At 38.5% G+C, this 21844-nt stretch overlaps 1 protein-coding gene across 1 annotated transcript; it reads left to right on the top strand.

Annotated features, from left to right (window-relative positions):
- On the top strand, window positions 5396–21532 carry FAM92A (family with sequence similarity 92 member A). Its single transcript, XM_021387784.1, has 9 exons — window positions 5396–5484; window positions 6768–7002; window positions 7917–7985; window positions 12470–12571; window positions 14875–14880; window positions 16657–16761; window positions 17830–17943; window positions 19180–19299; window positions 21349–21532. Exons 1-9 carry the CDS (start codon window positions 5453–5455, stop codon window positions 21424–21426), a joined length of 861 nt encoding a protein of 286 aa, XP_021243459.1. The 5' UTR covers window positions 5396–5452; the 3' UTR covers window positions 21427–21532.

A 21844-nucleotide genomic window follows, 5' to 3' on the forward strand; every position in this document is an offset into this window, starting at 1 on the left:
AGCTAAAAGGCAGTCATTTGCTGCCCTCTAGAAGCAGACTACTGCATATACTTTGGCATTCCCCAAATAGCCACATTTTTTAAAATACATGCAAAAAACAATGCAAAGAAATGTTGAAACATTTTACTGCCTCTGCATAAATGCTAAACTACATGACTACATATAATGTAACTGATGGTGATCATAGATTTCTACTTTGTAGTTCATTCAGTTGGTGCTATGATAACAGCTCTCAATAGAAGGAACAGAGAGATGAGATGAGCAACGTATTGGGAATTTTGAAGTGTTCTCTCAACTCATAGTATTTTGATAATGTCTGATTATTCTGGTGGAAACCTGGAATGTTACCAGGTATTGCTCCTAAGATTGTCAGAGATAGCGTCCCAGTGGAAATTAACTCAGATTACTTCCTTACCCTGTTTAATAAAACTGAAAATTAGCAAAAGAGAATCATGACTGTATTTTGCTAAGCACAACTGTCATCGCACTGATTCAGAGCGCAGAGAGGAGGAATAGGAAAAAACATCAGGTTATGCAGAAATCATTGCAAAATATGCCAGCAAGTTTTAATCATGTGTAATTTATTAATAGATTTTTTCTTGTCCCCTAAAGTTGTAGGGATCTTTATTAGTTCATTAGATCATTATTAATAATGACTATCTGATTATTAATTTGCTGAGTTAGGTAAACTGAATACATAGTCACTTAGATTTTATCTCCTCATAAACCTCAATTTATTAGTAATGTAAATGTTATACTTCTTCCTTTGAAAAGTGCAAATCAAAGATTCAAGATCTCATTTCAAATACGCTCTACATGTTATTTTTATTTCTAATCAACTTACCTAACATTAAAGCTTATTTTAAACTGAGGTTCACGACACGGGCAAGACCAAAGGGCCAGGAGTTTATGCAGGTTTTCTGTGAATAAATAGCTGTTTTCCAAAGAACAGCATTAAGACAGACTTTAAAGTTAACTGCTTTAATTACTTGATTCAACTGCAATACCAGTAAATGTGTTTACTCCCACACTAAAGGTGTATCATGCATATTTCAAGTCCTGAGCATACCAATCAATACTAGTGCAAGGCTAGCTATTTTAAATCCTCACAAAGAACAATAAGCCAGGAACTTATAAAGTTTTCTGAGCTTACCAGCTGTAGTTGACAGCTAAATAAAGCATGGAGGGTCTGCCACCAAGTGGTGGCTGTTATCACATACCAGTATCTTCAGCACTACCTCATGTAAGTCTGTCACTTCAGCTGCAGAGAATATTCCTGTTACAGCTGTTTGTTGGAAACAGAATAGTACCAAAAAATTACTGAGGATAAAATTTGATTCCTACTACTAATGACAAAACTGTCAGAGACTTAAATGAAACCAGTATCAACTTCCTTTTGAAGCCTTGTGAGATATTCATAATATTCTGAGAGCAAACCCAAGGTTACCCGGAACTGCAGTTCCTGTAGTCAGCAAACCAGCAAGAGCAGCCCTAGGTGCATCTGGAAGAGTCCCTCAGAGTGAAAAAGATTTTCTGTGTATATCTGGACTGCTAAATGATACAGGGCCATGAGATACAACCAAGTATTAGAGAATTATCTCATCCTTCCCTTACTCTTGGCAGCTTCAAATTGGTCTCTCTCAGACAAAGTCTGGGCACAGTTCTGGGAACAATATTCTCCAAGGAATGATAGAAAAGTCATTGTGGTTGAAGCCACATCAGGTCTGCTTCTTCCGCTCTCCAGTTGACTCCCTCTGTTCTTAACAATCCTTCAACTTTATTACAGCAAATTTTGCCCCTCAAATATCTCATAAACCACATCCCAGGACATATATAGCCTCAGTTCCATGATATAAAAACACTCAGGAGGGCTATTTCGTGCCTTTGCATTATTTCAGCCACTGCGGCGCCGAAGAGGCCCAGAGGAGACATCCAGGCCTGCAGCACGGATGCAGCCAGTCTGCCCTGATAGCAGAGCTGAGCCAGTAATTGCACTGAGGGCACGAGCTATCCCCACCACTTGCTGTGGGATCTCTGGAAAGCATTTGCTTATATGAGAAGCGATTTAGAAACATGCCCTGACTAGATGCACGTTCCTAAAGAGCACCATAGACTTCTTCCAGGAACCCTGCCACAGCTCTAGTATGAGCCTTGCATAGAAAACATGAAGAAACTTCCTTCAGAGGTATCACACCTGTGATGTGCTACAGACGCCTGGCCCACTTGGATGAGCTCTGTCCATCTCACAGTTCTTTCAACTTCACTCACTTCAGTCATGAGGGATCTAGGAGGAATTTCCTACGTGCTGAATGGGGCAACAAAGAATTTCCTACTCTCCAGTCTTTTTCAGGCAGCAAACTGGATTGCCACCAGTTTTGTATAAATATGAAATTGAGAAAGAAGAATTCTCAGTTGCTTGTTCTTGTTGACTCACACTTACTTCACAAGAAAAAGGCAGTAAGATTGAGACAAAGCCATACTTTCTTACAGATCACTTGAAAACAAGACATCAAAAAGCCTCATACTGCAGCATATTCCAGACATATTTTGCCTTTCACCTTTGCACTCAGTTTGCATACAGAGAAGCACAGAAGCAGAAATATTTACCCACAGGTAAGCAAGGAAGCAGGAATAAGAACTCAGCTTATAAAATACATAACTTCATAAAAGCATGAGTGTCTGTAAAGAAGGAGATCAGAGATTCTGCTAGCCTTACCTCTGACAGTGGCCAAAGCTCTTTTAAAGAACTAAGGATACAGCAGACATGCATAAATCAGCAAGAGGCTGCTATACTCTAACCAGTACTGACAAAATGGATTACAGAAGGTTATACCTGCCTACGGGTATTAGCCTGAGGAAATGATGTTTTGCTGGTTTTTTTTAATTATGTTGTCATATTTTTCTCTAGCAAACTAACTGCTTTTTAATTATGATATCTGGAACTTGGAATTAGAGAGTTATGCATTAGGGAAGAGCGGTTCCCAGAAACTGCCTCTTGTTCTTGAGAAAAAACAGAGAAGATGGTGTAGTTCCTACCTTAAATAAGGGAACTGTGGACCCAAACTTGTGAAATTACAGGAAAAGAGGAAATGTTGCAGTAGAAGAAAGGTCTTGAAATTATTAAATCTCAAAGTATAAACCCCAATCCATTGTGAGCTAGATGCATATGTTAAATTTAATGTTATTTGACATTCAAGGTCTACAGTGATTGCCTTCCTATGCAAATAATAGGGTTGGACAGCATAGGTGGAGATGAAAATAGAAAATTATTGAAAATAATAATTAAATATTTTAAAAAATGTTCTAAAGATACAAATGACGATAGGAGAAAAGAAGCAGTCACACAAACACAAACAGCTAATCAATTACAGAGGCTCCATCACAGAAATGGGCATGGATGAGCCTCCAGACTGGTGTGGATCCATTTGGAATTACTATGCCATATATGCAACATTAGTGAATTTGAATGAAATTGACTTGAGTATTCTGCTGGTATTTGACATGTATATCTAGGATAAACTCATTGATGAAATGCAAAATTCAGTCCAGTAAAAGGGTTCTACCTTATCAATGGCTGCAGTGTTCTCTAAATACTACAAAATAAATTCTATCCCAACTTGTGTGCTTCAGGTTTCCCCAGAATCACATACACCGTGTTTTTTCTACTCAGCAATGACAGACAATTCTTCACTGCTGCTGCAGACAGCTGGAGTTTTCTACTATTTTTTCAATACAAAAGTGCAGGGAATTTACTTGAGTTCCTTTTGAGGGGAGAAGTTGCAGGGAGATTTCACTTTGAGAGCATGCCTTAACTGTTACCACAATGTAAACAGACATCATCATTAACCCTGCCAGTTGCTTGTGCTCTGGAGGAATATTGGAAAACACTGTCAATTGGATATTTCAAAGCTTTCTTATCTTTAGAATTTGCTATTTGTAAGATATCATCATCTTTAGTATGTTATTCTAGAAACTTACTTAGAGGTAATAAGCAGGAAATTTGGCATTATTTTCAACATTGTAATTACTTCTAAATCATAGTACAAAAATATTTTCCACTCCGTGATTTGTGCAGCTTGTGCTCTTGTGCGCACTCTGATGACTCAAAATTTCAACAGGCCCTTATGACATTAAAGTAATTCTTTTCAACCTTTTATGTGCAGCTGGAGCTGCTAGGCCATGCATTGTGGGACTATCTGTAGCATCATGTTAAGTCAAATTATGTGCAAAATCAGCATATCCAAATTACATTTTTAAATGTCTATGCAAGTCCTATGCTTTAGAATTGAAGTAGATTTAGTTTGCAGTAACTGAAAATAAGCTGTCATTACTCTTTTGTGTCTTGCTCCAGTGACAACCACTTCTTTGATTTTAATCACAAGCAACTTTTCCTTATTTTCAAAGTATTTTACCTCCTCATTAAGTGTCAGTTTCTCTCTCTCATTGGCTCCTAATTTGAAAATGAAGTAACTCTGTACTTTTCCTTACAATGTAGCACTTTATGCAAGGGCATTCTGCTTTCCTGAGTGACCAATTTTAAATACGCTTTAAGTAGCAGAACACATTTTCAACTTTCAAGTCCTCAATGCAACAGAACCAGGTGAGAATTTGTGAGCTAGAGGTCCTGCTGGAGTACAAGGGCTCTTGAGTAGACAGGACATCAGCAGGAAACCAGGAGATTGTCTGAAGATATCAAGACCAATGATTTGTACGTAAGTACTTAAAACCAAGAAGCACAAAAACTGGAGGAAGGGGTGGAGGGAGAACATATAACAGGATAAGCCTTGCTCCGTTATGTCAATTGTTTGCACATAAGATAAACTGGTCAGACTTGACTGGAGCTAGGCAGAGGAACGAGGACAAAAGTGGCATGGAAAGTCAAAGAAAGTGTGGAAGATAAACAATATGCCAATAGGAACCAGGTAAATGAAGGAGAATTTGGCGGATGGCCACTAGTACTCATTAACCATACCAGTAATACCACATAAAAACTCATATTGCCGCAGTTGTTGTATCAAACCCAGCAAATTTGAGTGCATACGTAGCAAAATCAGGACCAAGAAGGAAAAAAATTATTAAGGATGGGTCGTTGATTCTGTAGGAGATTGGGCAGAGAACAGGAGGTACGTGATTTCCATACCATAAGTCTTGGTGTGACAGAGGAGGGCAAAGACCGATAGTATTGCATCGCAACAATAAGCGGAGAGATAGCACAGTAATTCGGCTGTAATTGTGTGTAATCAAAAGGCTTAAGAGTGATAAATTAAAAAAATCTTTAAAGGACGGAATGACGGAGAGGAACGGCTCCCCTCATCCGACCCCTGCCACCCGTGGCCGAGACGCTTGCAGGCGGGCGGCGGGGCGGGGCGGGGCGCGGGGCGGGCGGCGGTGGGTGTCCAAGGAAACCGAGCGCACGCCGAGCCCGCCTCCTTCCCGCCGGGCCGCCGCCGCCATGATGATGCTGGGCCGCGGGCTGGACGCCAGGTAACGGCGGGCGGGGCGGGGCCCGGGGCCGCGGGAGGGGAAAGGAGGGGTCCCGGTTCTTGTGGTGGGCAGTTGAGGCCTGGTCGCGGGAGTAAGCGCGTTCTGCTGAGGGTCTCTGCTCGTCTCTACCCGCTTGGCCGGGCTGGTTGAAGGCCCCGGTTCGGTCACGGTGCCGCGGAGCGGGTCCGGGAGCCGCTCACCCTGCGGGGCGGCAGCCCGCCTCGCTGCTGCTCTCCGGCGTCACGGAGTGCGCGGTGCTGTGGGCTGAGACGAGTGAGAGGCTCACCTCATAGTAGGGCGATAAGTTTGTGATTGCCGCCAAGCAGTCTTGAAGAACTATTCTAGGAGGAGAACAAAATAAATACAAATACAAAACTCGTCGCACCCTTATTTAAGGAAATGGTGTGTTTCGTGTCCAAAAACCGTTACTTGTGGGAGCACAGCAGCATCAGAATGGCCAAAGGGGTGAGGAACTGTGCCGAGGGCTCCCGCCGGGAATGCCGCACTTCTAAACACGAGGCCCTTCCAGTGAGGGGAGAAAGGAGAGGCGCCCTGCGGAGGTGCCCGGTGTGAAATCTTTCCTGCTCAAGTGGTTCTATGTTGAAGCGTGTCCTGAAGGACTAAGTAACTTGGATTTATTTATTTTTTTAATATGAAAGCACGAGATCTCTTTTGAAGCATCTTTTAGTTAGCTTGCTCTGAAGCAGCCTGTTTTCTCCTCCTAGCAGTACATTTTTTTCTGAAGTACCTTTCCTGAAGAAAAGTGTGCTTTGTCTGAAGTGACTGCATTGTTGCTCAGTCTTAAAGTATTAATTTTTTTCTCATTTTTCTGATTTGCCCTCTGTTACCTGATTCCTCAACCCTTCACTTGTCTGTATAGATGACAGAGTCCTGCAGGAAGCCATGTAACCCTTGTCTCATTTGAGACCTGTGGATGTTAGCACTGTTATATCAGTAACAGTAATCCCGAACTTTGTTGTTAAACTGCGGTAGGAAGGCTTCTGAGATGACTTTTGTGATTTGGGTTTTCCCCTATTGGATCAGCAAGTACAAATCCGTGGTTTGTTGGTTTTTTTTGTTGTTGTTGTTATCCATAAGAACACGTTCCATTAGAACGTTATGTTAGAACGTTACATTTGTAAGCGTAGGTCTGTGTTTAGCAGTGAAATGAGATATCCAAATCACATATAAATTATTCACAGTATAATTATATGGTTTTTATGCTGTATGTGTTGTAAACATTTTTCTCCTTCTTCTTATTTTTCATTTTCTTTGGTATCTAGGGACAATCAAACTAGACAAATACAAGATGCTGTTTCAAATGTGGAAAAACATTTTGGCGAATTGTGCCAAATATTTGCTGGATATGTACGTAAAACTGCCAGACTACGAGACAAAGCAGATCTTCTAGTAAATGAAATATATGCATATGCAGCCACAGAGACACCAAACTTAAAAGTTGGACTGAAAAACTTTGCAGATGAATTTTCCAGACTTCAGGATTATCGCCAGGCAGAGGTACAAAATGAAAGCTGTACGTGTTGCGTTTGCCATCTGAACTTTGCAGTTACTTATCTGTCATTAAAAGGGGAAAAATATGCTCTGTAATCGTAAGACAAACATAGAAGAAAGCACTTTTAAATATATTAGTGTCAGAGCAAGAGAAGCTGCCAAATCATTCATAGTTTACTGTGCTAATAACTTTAGTGAAAACTGCCTGTAATTAATCCCGTTGAAGTCAGTGAAACTGTGCATGTGAATGCTTGCAGAATTTGAGATAGAGCAAGTCTTTAACGGATCTCAGATTTTGGATTGTGATTTAAGGTTAACAAAGTGGTGGTTCTTTGTTTGTTTGCTTAGTTTTGTGACTTCAGTTGTGTAGGAACATTTTCCTTTAGCTGAATTTGTGACCAAAAGCAGTAGAGAAGGGAATCTTTCACTCTGACAGCCAGTCTGAGCTGCTGTCAGGGACCGCTCTAGATATCTGTAAGGCTGCAGTTCCATGCTTAACAAATGAACTTGGACAACGTGTGTCAGTATGGCCACAGTTCTGCTAGGTGCATAAAGAGAGGTTTGTGCCAACTGTAAATCTTTAAATCTACGTGCAGGACTGTCACAGTTGAATGATAATTTAGGATCCGGAATTTGAAAAGCTGAGATCTAAGGAGAAATTCATTTATGTACTCGTTCAAAACAAATTTTGGTGTGCATATCTATTCTTTCAGTAGGGCATAGAAAATTCCTATTTATAGTTCTGTATCTTTCACAGTGTACTTAGGGCTGGATTTTGAAGAAGTAATAAGAAATCCAAGGACGTGGATAGTGTAATGGGGTTGGTTGATTGGTTGGTTTTATAAGCTTTTATTTTGTTTAATTGTTTCTGTACACTGTGCATGCAGACGATTTTAGTGGCCTCATGTTTTCTTTTGTAGGTTGACAGGCTTGAAGCCAAAGTTGTTGAACCTCTGAAAAGTTATGGGACAATAGTGAAACTGAAAAGGGTAAGTCAGACGTGCTTTTTCTCACAGAGTATGCTGTCGTGTTCTGGCCACTCCACTGAAAATTTCTACTTTGTGATGGGGGAGTGGTTGTGGTTTCTTTTGTGTTGCACTAACCAGTATAGCAAAAAAATTATATAAGAATGTATCTGAATTGAAGCTATCTACGTGATGGAGGAAAAATGTTTGATGTGAGCTCAAGGATATTACGATTCTTGGAGCCCAAGCAAATGCTTTAAAAAAAAGAATATTGGATAGTGGGAAGCTTCCTGAGTAGTTCAAATTCAGGTGGAAAATGTTTTAATGTATAAATAATGCCGTTCTTGTTTTATTATTGTTATTCAGACTTCCAAAAGGTGAATTGCATCTATTGCTTTTGTCTCTTAGTCATATATATGCTGCGTCTAACAGCTTCTCTAACTCAGAATTGCATTCTACATTGATGCCCATTAAATAGAAAACCCTTTCTGAAACTGACAAATAGTTAGTGGTGTGAATCTATCTCCATCCTGTGATTTCATCAAGATGACCAGGAAGATACACAAATAAGTGAGATCTCTTCGTTCCCTATATTCTGGAAACAGTGTATATAAGGGTTTGAAATATTCCCACAAAATAGCTGTAAATTTCTTTCCCCCAGGTGGCATAGCTAGTTTCCCCTGAACAATGAAATTTCAATGAGCAGATACTGACTTAGAGGATGAAAGTACATTCTTTGTAATACTTGTACATATGTGTATTACAGAGAGGTTACCTTCAGCCTGTAAACAAATCTGTAATTGGCACATATATCTTTATCATAGTCTATATAAATAGAAAAGTCAAATGACAAATACTAGATAGTGTTTCACATAGAAGAATCCTAGAAGTATTTTCATTATGGTTAATCTGAGCACACTGTGGCACTGCATCTCAGACTGCAGTATTCTTCATACGTTTTTGTTCTTGTATCATTTTCATATGGTGAAGAAGCAAGCACAGTGTTTGCTATGCTGTATAGCTGTCTCTTGGCATTATGAAGATATATCCTGCACGTGAGTGATCCTTGGAAAGGCTGTAGACTGTGGGGTCTGGATTCTAGAATTTAATATCTTAACAGGCACACTGAATCACAGTTGGTGAGACCGAGGACTTGACTGAGTATTCCATACATTGTAAATACTGAAGGTGGGAGACCAGTTTCTTGTGTCCGTGGTAACAGCATTGCAAAGGAGACATGCAGAACACTGCACCAGTGCTTGGTGCTTGGGAAGCATTGGAATAGTGCCTTGAGGCAGCCTGCATTGCTGGTGACAGCCAGCACATGTTGGTATGGAACCAGCTGAAGCCAGGTCATTGCTGTTGTCTCCGCCACTCAATGCTAGGAAGCATTACATACTGTTTATCTTACCTACAGAGAGGAGGCCAGGAGCGTTCCTGAACTGCAGATGGGATTCAGCAAGATACCTTTGAACTAAGAGAGATGTTACTAAAGATGTAGGCCATTAATTTATTTTTCTCTCTCTAATTTTTAAAGACCTGTGTTAAAACTTGACCTGGGTGGTCTTTTATCATCTTCAAGCACTGAGACATTTTTCAGTGATAAAATGAAGCTTCTGACTCGTGTAAAACTAGCACAGGGTGCTAGCTATAGGACCACATAAGCTTTGCTGATGAAGTAAACCAGGTGTAATGTATCATGGTGGCACTTCTTAAAAAGGGGGTGTTTTTATTGAATCTGTTCAAAGGTACACACAAACTACTTTTGTCCTGTGTCTAAAAATAACTGTTGCTATTTCCTATGGTAATAAATGCTTTAAAGAGACCCAGGTCAATCAGAGTGCATTTGTCTTTTAACTGCTAATGCGGTAAAATTGTTTGAATGAGATGTTTACACTTTTCCTATCTTGAGTGGATGTTTGGGGCAGGATTTGGCAGCCAGAATGGAAGCTAGTTTAGTAGTCTTGGCCTGTAATGCAGCTTCAGTTTAGGATTTGTTTCTGTTTCATTGTCCTACACATCAGTCTTCGTTTTCTCCTTTTTGGCAATTCTCTTCCTGGTTCCTTTTCTCTGTATAAAACAGGACATCATAAAATCAAGGTGATCCACCTGCAGAAGAAAGGACTGGTTTGCTTTAATAACTTCAGTGACTAAAGCAGGTAACAGTACAGTGATGAGGATCTGCCAGCTCACTGTCTGGTGGTTGTAGCTGTTCTTCTGTATGATTTGAAATGAGATGGCTGAATAGAGTTCTTAATGTCACTTAAATTCATAGTTTAATCCAGAGGAACTATGAACAATTTAATATTCTGTATCTCTCCTTTATCTCACTGGTGACTGTGTTCCATCCCATTTCCCCTTGGATGTAATTAAAGCACGTTTTCCAAAAACGCTTCCAGTCTTGGTCTGAAGACACTGGAGGAGAATGTATGACTGTGATATTTAATGAGTGGTTCGTTGAGGTTTGTGGTGTTTTGTTTTAAATGAAAGATTTTTCTAAATCTTTGGTGCCTGTTTTATGTTCCACTGAGATTAAAGAGCTCTGTGATACTTTATTTTTTTTCTGGATGAAGGTAGTTAGATGCTAATAAAAAAACAATTTTTCATTATTTTCAGTAAGCTACTATTTAGACTCCTAATTCTTTCACCATACTAACATTATCCCTAGCTTTTGAATATTTGTATGGCTCTTTTCCCTTTTCAGTTTTTCAACATCCCAGGTAAAATAATTGTAACTATAGATCACCTTTGTACATCTAAAACATCAATATATCACCACCACAGTATCACCAAATCTTTGTCAGTCTCTGGCTAGCAGGAAAAAAAAAAAAAAAAAAAAAGTATGTTTGATGGCTGTTCTTGCTGCTGAGAACAGAAGTTGAGAAAGGAACAGTGCGGTCAGCCCCTTTAAGCATTTCCAAAGCCACCGAGTGCTAGAAAAAAAAATAATGAAAATTTAAATTTTAAATTCATAGAATGAATTTTATAATGGTAAGTTATGTTTTCCTTCCCATTCTGAAGTATACTTAGGATGAAGGTCAGAGCCCTTTGAGCCAAGTGTTAATTCCGACTGAGTGGTTCAAATGGGCCTTAACAGTCACTGCTGGAAAAAGGGCCCAGTCCTGTACATAATAACACCAGACATTCAGCTGTTATTAGATACAAAACGTCTGTGCTCTATGGCAAAAATAAGTATCCTTTTGCCTCTTTTTGTACCTTTAATTTAAAATGTAAAGCATTAAAAAAGCTCTTTTCTATTATTGCTTTTCTTGCAGTGGCGTGATTTTCATAAAGGAGAAAGCCCTTTCCAGCAGTCTGTCAGATGGCATTAAAGGTGCTGTAACTTCCTCTTGCAAGAGCAGAAGCAATGTTAGTTTTAATAGTCTAAAAGTGGTTTTTTTATTATCACAACCCAGCTCTGTGTCTCTAAAGACAATGCAAAATGACAGTCATATACAAAAGACATAAACATGCAATAAGGATAGAAAGTAGGAAGAAACTGCATATCATGATGCTGACTCAATTAAAGGCTTATTATTGAAGAAACACAGTACTTCTTCAGACTTTGCTGTATCAAGGAGGAGGGACTATATCAGGGAGGGACTTCTTAGGAAGGGCATGTAGCAACAGGACAAGGGGAAATGGCTTTAAACTGGAATAGGGAAGATTTAGACTGGATATTAGGAAGAAATTGTTTACTGTGAGGGTGGGGAGACACCAGAACAGGTTGCCCAGCGAGGCTGTGGATGCCCCGTCCTGGAAACATTCAAGACCAGGCTGGGTGGGGCTGTGAGCAACCTGGTCTAGAGGGAGGTGTCCCTGCCTATAGCAGGGGGTTGGAACTAGGTGATCTTAAAGGTCTCTTTCCAACCCAAACCATTCTGTGATTCTGTGATCAACAAGTTTCATCTTTTCCAGCTACATCATTACTAGGATGTACGTTGTTCCAAATGGAATTAAGCACTTTAGTGCATATATGGATATGCAGTTAGTTTGCCATTTCAGCCATAGATTTTTTATGTCATCTTAAGCTCTTTGTAGCAGTTTTCTTCATAACTTGTATTTTGTACTGACTGCTGCCTGGGGTTTTTTGTAGTTGTTGTTTGGTTGCTTTTGTTTTTTGTTTTTCTTACTGATTTCTTAGATGTTGCTTTTTAGTTCTAGATGCCAACTTGATTCCATTGCTCAAATAGAATGGGCTTGTCTTCTTACTGCTTTGAGGATCTCAGCTTTTGACCGTCTACTGTATTTTCTCCAAAAAGTCATACATTTCTTTACTTTTTAAATTGCAGTGTGCGCTAGAGATAGATGTGCAAGGTGCTAAACTCTCTTGGTCCCCATTGCCTTCTCTTTCAGGGCAACACTTAACGAGATAAGATCAGTAAAATACGGTTTGGTTTAAACCAAAAGTTTTGTTAACGTTTTCTAGGGAATCCTCGTATGACAAAAAATACATTTTGCATTTTCCTAAATCAGTTTGAACATGTCTAAAACATCTTTATTTCCAGGACGATCTTAAAGCAACTTTAACAGCAAAGAATCGAGAAGCCAAGCAATTATCTCAACTGGAAAAGACACGTCAGCGGAATCCATCAGATCGACACATTATTGTATCCTGTATTTCTAGTGGCTATAAGATTTTATTTTTTTAATTTTCTAGGAATTAAAATATTTAGAAGGTAACAGAAGGATGCTTTTTAGAGGGACTGTTTGGGATATTGATTTTAAAGGGCCTGTGTTGATTTTGAATCTAAGTAACTTCTTAAACTTGGTAATAAGTTATAGCATGTAATAGTTTCTTTGATATCAGATCTCTTTTTGATAAAAAAGTGAAGCAGACGATGTGTTTATGCAGGAGAGGTAAGCACAGATTACATCTGAAATACTGATGGGCTTTGAAAATAAGTAGACACCTTTTATGTCTGTGCAGATTTTGCTTTCTTTTTTTTCCCTGTAATTTCAGTAGTTCTGCTTCCTTGTGGCTAGGCAGGATACAAGTGTCCTGTAGCTGTGAGATGACGCATGATCAGAAATGTTGCAATTCTGCTAATTCTGGTCCAGTCAGACCACTATTCCTCTCACGAGACTGGTGACCCTTCCCAGTATATTCCAGGGAAAAACTGAGTGTCTACTGAATTTCTATTAAAATTGTATTGTAGTTTCAAATTCTGAAACAATGAGAATCTAGAAAATGACAGAATAAAGGTCTTCGAGGTGATCCTAGTTTAGTTCCTGTGTGCCTCTATATTATGATACAGCATTTAAGTTCATTACCATGTGCTGTTTTTCTTACATTCTGGAGATGGACTCAGGACTGCACAGTAAAACAGTGGTATTCATTGTAGGATTTCATCTACTTGTTTCAGAAATTAGGATCTTTCTAGCAAGTGGGGCATGGTACTGCAGAAGGAGAGAAATGATTGTGATGGTCAAATGCCACCCAGGACAACCACATTCTCTGCCAAAGAATTTCTGTTTATTTCTAATCAAATCTGCTAAATCACTAATCAGAGTTCCTCATGTGACACATGGGTGTCAGCTGTAGGGTTGGAACTTGAGCTGTGATGCAGAGTTCTCTTCCAGTAAGATTAAGATAGTAAATATTAACAGTAAAACATTATCTCTGCAGGGAAGCTGTTGCCTTTTTCCTTGTCTCTTGTACTAATTCCTATTTAATTTCATATATAGATTGCTGGCAACTCACTTGTTTCTTCTTGTCTCTTTGCACTTCCAAATGCCTTTTCATGGCCTCGCTTCTTGTAACACCTGTGTTTTTTGTACTTAAGATTTTGCCCGAAAACTTAAGTCTGTTTTCACATATGCCCAAAGGCATATGCATACCAAACACTATGCATTTGCATTTGAAGTGATCAGAACAAAATGCCTAAGAACTACTGGGAGCTGGAAAACATCATGCAACTTTGTGAGGCTTCCATAGGCCAGGAGAAAGCTCAGCACTATAAACTCTCTTTGCCTTCAGGCAGAAAAGAACACTACAATTGAGTAAGTCCTATGATAAATTCTGGTGAGAGTTGGGTACAGTGCATTTGAACATGTGCAGACTGAGAAGAGCTTATTTCCTTTAGCATGTAGTGTCTTGTCTGCCTTTTCTACCAGTGCCCTGTACAGTCTCTCTTTTGTCTAGTCTTTCTTTTACAACACTTCAGTCAGCTTCTCTGCCACACTGCCCAGGTCCCAGCTAACAATATTCAGAGCACTTGTTAGGTGAGCTTAGTTCCAATCTCTCACCCTCTTGCCAAAGAAAGAACATCTGTTTAATTTTGGTTGGGCTGGAATATATTCAGTTGCTTTTGAAGATGCATGCAGGCCAGCTTTTAGGTCTGCGAGTTTTCACCATGTTCACTGGTGATAGCACAGCTGTTAGGCTCCAGCAGTGGTTCTGTTCTTCATGCACAACTGTCATATTTCAGCAGCTAACAACTTTGGCCACAAATAGCAAAAAAATTGTACTTGCTCCAGATTTCAAGTCCATCTTACAAACCATGGGAGTAGCTCAGCTTTGCAAAGAAAACCTTGCCAAGTACATTTCTTTTTTATATAAAAATGCATTTTTTAAATCAAAACTTTTTTTCCTGAAATGGTCTACATAGGTTGTCCGACTTAATTAAAAAAAAAAAGTAAATAACCCTCTATGCAAGACAAACAGTTGTCCTGAAATACTTCAGCCTTGATGTTTGAATTCTGTAACAAACTGTAAGAAAGCTTTAACAAACTGTAAGAAATGTCTTGTAACAGGAAGCTTCAGACAGTCTTAATAACACCTTCCAAGTAGAAAGAAGTTGTCAAATATCTGAGGTAAATATTTCACAACATATAACATGTGGAAGTGGCAACAGCTACTTTTATGACTATTGATTATTTTGCCATTTGTTTCCTTTACTAACACTTCCAGTCACAGGTGAGTGTTTCAGAAGAGAAAATATCAAACTGCTGCTGTGGAAACTATGCGGGTGTCTTGAGTTTGAACATTTCACTCTACAACAAAGAAAATTCCTTTTCCAAAGCTTCTGCACGTATCTGGCCAGTCTGTTTAAGATGACTCAAGAAGATGCATTTGATCTTCATAGAAATAACATTCTGTATTTGCATGTGTAATGGCTGCTTAGGCGTAACAGCTGACTTCTTTTACAAAGGGTGACACTGTAGTAACTGAGAAAGCACAAAATGTATTTTCTTACTCTGTTTTTCTCCTGTGCTTTGGACAAAATCAAGAAAGGGAAATGAGCCTATGACCTGATGTAATACTATCCTGGGCTACATCAATCTGTGGGGCCTGCAGATTATGGGAGGTGATTGCCTGCTCGCATGGGACCCCACCAGGAGCACTGCATTCAGTGCAGTCTCCAGGGAGACCTTAGAGTGGCCTCACAGTACCTAAAGTGGGGCCTACAGGAAAGATGGGGAGGGAATCTTTGTCGGGGAGTGTAGTGCTACAACAGGGGGTCATGGTTTTACACTATAAGAGGGTAGATTTAGATTAGACAGGAACAAATTGTTTACTCAGAGGGTGACAAGGCACTGCACAGGCTGCCCAGAGAAGTTGTGGATGCCCCATCCCTGGAGGCATTCAAGGCCATTTTGGGTGGGACCCTGGGCAGCCTGAGCTGGTTGGGGGCAGCCAGGCCCTTGGTCTGATGAGCTGGTAGTTTAAGGTTAGCAGATTTTAAAGAAAAGTGACAGAGCATGCTGTGCATATATTTTAAATAGATATGAAACAGTAAAAACTGGACTGTAGAAATTGGGCTTGTGATGTCTATTTCCATGCCTTAGTATTCACATTTAAGGGAAAAAAAAAAGTTCCCAAGGTACTCCCAAGTGTTGGAGAGATGGGAAGAATTCTACATCTTGATGATAAGATACAATTGCTTGATCCATATGCCATTTCCAAATGCCACGATAGCACAGATTCCTGATGATACTCACTGACCCAGTCTCTAAGTAAAGACTTGACCAGTCCGTGATATTTGACCACTAATTTATGGAAAATAAAGTAATTTTAGACCCAAATGTTGCAGTTTAAGTGCAAGCTCCTAGAACTGTACATATATATATATATATATATTTGTAATAGTACACAGTTCTCAGGTTTTGGATTACTTAACCAGATTAGCTTCAATATTATTATTTAAGTAGTACTATGCATATTGTACAGTTCCATTATATCTAATTAAAATATGCATCCTACATGCTTTTTGTAGTAATATAATAAGAAAAGCTGTCTGTGCATTAGGACTTGGTTTATACGACCTTTTCCCAGTGCCCTGTTTCAGATACTTTTATAAAATAATTATATAAAGTGTTTTTAATATAAAGTATTGTGAAATAGATGAAATGCTTTTGGATCTAAAAATGGTAACAGGTGAAGTTGTCTGCTCATCTACGGCTCTGGCTTGTGCATTTCTACCTTCTCCTTTATTAGCAGCTCTATTAGCAGGTGAGTATTAAGGAAGAGAGCCAGGGTAGTGAGACTTCCCTGACTGCCTGGAGTTACCTTTATTTTTCATGTTTCAGATCAAAATCCCAACAGTATAAAAGACATCTTTATTTAGCTACAAACCCAGTAATCCAGAGGTGTAGTAATTTGAAAACCGGTATTTAAAGGTTACATAGAAATTATAGCAAAGAAGTTTGTATCAAATATAGGACTAATTTCACCCTTGTGTTACTTTACCAGGCTGAAAGCGAATTGCAGAGAGCTTCACTGGATGCAACGCGAACAACCCGGCAATTAGAGGAAACCATTGATAATTTTGAGAAGCAGAAAATAAAGGACATAAAAGTACGTGTGCTCCCATATCTGTATGTAACCTCACACTTCTCCTTGAATAACATTTATTATAGTTACTCTTCAGCAAGATTCATGCCTGCATAAATACAAAACTCATGATACTGAGTATTTTGTAATCTAAACATCATGAACTTTGTAATTTGAAAATTAGTTCATTATTCTTACAGTTTCTTGAATTGAAAGTTTTACTGTGTTAGATTTAGTGCCTGCAGTTTCTAACAGTTGCTTTAGTTTTCTTCACTGGTAGCTGCATTTCTCAGTACAAGGATGGCTGGATTAATAGCAGCAAAACAAACAGAAATAGAGAAAAGTAAATAATGTATTTATCCGTGCTATAATTTGTATAGGTTACTGTAGTGCAGAAAGCACCAAACGCTTAGTGACTGCAAATAATCGAAGCTTTCATTTCCCTCAATCTCAGACATGAAGTAGCTTAAGTCCCAAAAACTACAGTAATTGAAAAGCATTTAAATTGTGTGATTTAATAACAAAAATGAGATAGTTTTTTATTAAGACTAAATAGGAATGATTAATAGGAATAGGACAGAGGAGGGAGAAAAAAAGTATTTGATGTTTATTAGATATACGAAAAAAATTGTGTTGAGTTCTGTACATACCAACCATTAAGAGTTTTCATATATATTAAAAAAACACATAATTATCTGTAAATTATAGATGTGTGTAAGGTTTACCATTGATTTGTTGAGGTAAAAAAGATTCCTATCAATAAATAAGTCAGTGAATAGTTGTGATTGGATTGCAGAGAAAATCCGCTGAGTTTTTAGCATGACGTTTTATTTACTCCTTATAACTCTTACATTCAGTGTTGGAGTGCTTCCTCAGAATTTAGTACAAAATGATGACTGATTAGATGACAGACCAGCTAGTATTTACATTTAATTTCTGAAAATCAGGTCTGGCCACTTGTTAGAAGAATGAACTAAGTATTGTACAGTTGTTTGTCTCGTACAGATACCAAGTACAGAATTCAGTAGTTTCTGGCATTTAAAATAGAAATATTTATTGCATTAAGACAACTTTATTTTCATTTCCTTTTAGAACATATTTTCTGAATTTATAACTATTGAAATGTTATTCCATGGGAAAGCTTTAGAGATTTATACTGCTGCCTACCAAAATATCCAAAATATTGATGAAGACGAAGATTTAGAGGTAAGAGTGATTAAGGTTTGCTATTCAATTTACTTATTACAGAAAGACAGGACTCACACTTCAGCAGTATTTATGTCTCATGCACAAAATGCAACATTATTTTTCTTGTTCCCAGAACTTCTCATTTACACTAAGCCCATTTTTGCATTTCTCCAATAAGCATACAGGTTTATAAACTCAGAGAGTTTAGAAGCAGACAAGAACCACACCGATCATCTAATGTTTCCCACAAAGTACAGAGACTTTTCCTAAATTAATTGCTATTCCATGCTCAACTAGTCAGTTTTTAAAGAACACCTCTGCAGTGAATTTTACTGCATAGATATGGAGTAAGAGAACGTTACGCTGCATTGATGAGATCATTTAAACACTTTTTATTCCATTAAAAATCTCTATCTTCTTTCTGTTGTGAGTCCTGTTATTTTTTCATCTTTCAGTTGTTTTATATGAGGCTGTATGCCCTGGCAATTTTGCGCTGTTCTAGTTTCAAATTAAAATGGTATATAACACCACTTAAAAAATATCCACTAAGTCGGTACTTTACCTTTCACAACCAAATCTCTAATCTCGTTTTGGAGTTCTTGTTAATTTGACAGTATATACTTTCCACGAAAATACTGACTTACCATAATCCTTGTGTCTTCTTTCATGTTACTAATAAAGTCTTGCACAAATTATTCTATTATTTTTGGTATCAGGCGTAGTCTTATCATATACTCTTTTTGGCTATTGCAAAGAACTCCTTAGTATAATGGATACTGTGTTCTCCCCTGTGCTCTAAGAGTTTTCCAGAATTTTCTTGAATTGCACACTGCTTGAACATTTCAGAGAAAATCTCTAACTGACTGGCAGCAAGGATTTCCTTGTGATGGGGCCAGCAGTCATCTCCCCAAGAGGTGGAAAGCATGAGAGGAGCTGTTGGGGTTGATGGGTTGCTGGGATAGGTTAGCCTGAAACTGACCATATGTTGATGGGAAACCATTAGTTTTTCCTTTGTAAATTCCCTCATATCTGAAGAATGGCTACTCTGACCACATGAACGTGTTTAAGTTTCAAGTTGAGCAAGGCTGTTACTTCAGCTAATAGCAATCACTCCAAACTGCAGTCAGTGCATCTATCTAGAGCAGGGTTAACTGTCCAGTGCTGCACTTTTATTAGCTTTGGGTTTGCTGGCAGTTAAGTTAACTTGCAAGCTGTATCATGGCACCAGTGTAATAGCTTTCTTCATCTGAACAGGTTTTTCGGAGTTCGCTTTATCCACCAGACTATCAGTCTCGCTTAGACATAGTTCGTGCAAATTCAAAGTCCCCCCTGCAAAGAACTGGCTCCTTAAAATCTTCACTGAAGACAGTACAGGTAAAAAAGAAAAATCAAATGGTAGATCACTGTATAAGGAGAATGTCTTAAGGAAAACCTCAGCTAATGTAAATGTACATTAATCCACTACCTAGTCTGTTCAAGAAAGTCAAAAAGCTAGGGCATGAAGATCATATTAGATTTTAAAAAATGCAGCTTCAAAATATTTTTTGGAGGAAAAAATACAAAATCAGCTTTTTAAGTGGTGGTGTTTATTTTTGAAACTGCAGTTTCCAATGATGGCATTTATTTCATTAATATACTGTGGCATCTTGCAGTGCAGAGACCTAGGAGCTTCTTGGAAACTGAAGCGATGTTCTTTAAATAACATTTGCGTACTCCTAGTCCCAGAATCCAGATCCCAGTGTGCATTCTCTACCACACCCTGATTCAGACTAGTGATACCTCCTAGCAGCAAAGCAAAACTATGAGCAACATTCCAAAACTTCAGAGCAGATGAGGTAATGGATGATGATAAAAATGAGTTAAAAGGCAGGACCAAGTGTCACTACTTTTGAACTGCTACCTTGCAAAAATCTTTTACTGTTGTTTGCAACACTGAACTTGCAGATATCATCACTAAATGACTAATTTTTTTTATTGCTAAACTGATTCTTAGTAGTGTTTCAGTTACAGAGATGGCCAAATTTAAAATGTACACATCCCACCTTTCTTCTTTGGATAGCCATGCATTGGTAGTGCAACACTGGAAAGTTTTCTTGATTCCGTACTCTGCATTACCCCACACTGCCCCTCTCTGCTGTCAAAACGTAAAGGGTCATTACAGTTGAGCTACTCTGCTGATGAAAGCGGGAGTTGTGCCATCTGAAAAGATAAAAGAAAGCCATATTCCAAGGCATGATGACCAACTTTGACTTTAAAGTTTCTTTCCTCTTTCAAACAAGCAAATTTCAGGCTCAAGTTATTTCAGAAATTGCTTAACCATTCCTTTTTGAAAACCAGAGAAAGCCATCAAAAATCCATTGCCACCATCGTTGAGAATTCCCTGCAGTGCCACAGTATGTGCAGTTACTTTAGGTGAAACAACTGTATGTTTGAACTGTATTTAGAAAAAATCTGAACGTACACATGGACAGAGATGGCACAAGCTCCATTTTGACTAACTTGCCAGTTTACCTTTTCTCCCAGACCTCTCCTTTAGCCATATATTTTAGCTGTTAATGTTCTCTTAACTTATTATTCTTATATCTGAGTGGAATGGGAAGTCACCTAGACCTAGAAGGAAAAATCAGTCTGCTATGCAATGTATCCACACATCCACAGGATCATACAGCAGAAAAAAAAAGTGGTGCAGTACCTTACTTAGCGCAGTCACTAGAGAGCAGTAAAGAGCTGCAGACATCCTGTTCAGTACCCTCCATCTAGGCTGCCTTTTTTGATTCTGCAAATCCTGTGTTTGCATCAGCACCCTGTATTACACCAGGGGCTGTAATCTCTTAAAACCACCAAACATCTCACTAGCAAAACGTGCTGCTTTCAGGAAAACCTTCGGGTAACTGGTGTGATCTTTCTGCAGATCTTTCTCTCCTAAAGTTTTCACAACTATTTGATTTCACGCATCATAGTAATCTTTTACTGACCATGAGTTTGGAATTTTTGATTTAAAGCAATATAAATAATACTGCTAACTACTTTGCAGAACAACACAGACTAATGCTGTAGAGAGGGAAAAAAAAGTCACTGTGTACCAGGTGGGGTGAACTGTGCCTATAATAATTACAGTATTTGTTTTTCAGACGATTTAGCTCATACCATCCTAGAATTAATATTAATTCAATCAGTACAGTTTTCCTTATCATATAAGCAGCTCTCAAGACTACAGGAATGTTTAGCTTTTAAGTTTCACTTACTATTTTTGTATTTTGTGCCTTGTTACCTTTCTGTTAGCATTGTGCATTTTTCTGTAAGTTGCAGGACTAAGGATAAACACCACCACCAAAAAAAAACAACATACAAGTACTTTAAGTGCCAACAGAGATGTTTTTTCTCTATGGTTAAAAACATACTTGTGTTGAATTTTTATTTTAGATTTCTAGTAGTACAACAAGGAAAAATGAAGAGGAAGAAGAGGAGGAGGAAGATGAAGATGAAGATGAAGAAATATAGATGCTAAGAAGGAAGAGACATACCAAAACTGTTCTGAGTGTCTTAATTGACTGGCAAATAGAAAAGACATCTTTTTACATAAAGGCATTTATGTATTAATTAAGAACTTCACTGGGGTTGTATTTTTAAAATTCCAACAGGAGCAAGAGTTGGTACTAATGGTAAAGCATGTTCTAGAGACAACAAATGACCTGTTTCAAAGAATGGAATGTTAACTTGCTGAAAATGAGCAGTTATATTAGCTAGAAAATGAAAAATTTAACTAGAATCCTGTATTAGATAGATTCAGATGTTCTAATACTGTATGTAGTCACATTCATTTAAATTTACATAGCATCGTAGAATGGTTTGGGTTGGAAGGGACCTTTAAGATCACCTAGTTCCAACCCCCTGCTATAGGCAGGGACACCTCCCTCTA

The sequence above is a fragment of the Numida meleagris genome, chromosome 2, assembly GCF_002078875.1.
Source record: "Numida meleagris isolate 19003 breed g44 Domestic line chromosome 2, NumMel1.0, whole genome shotgun sequence".
NCBI lineage: Eukaryota > Metazoa > Chordata > Aves > Galliformes > Numididae > Numida > Numida meleagris.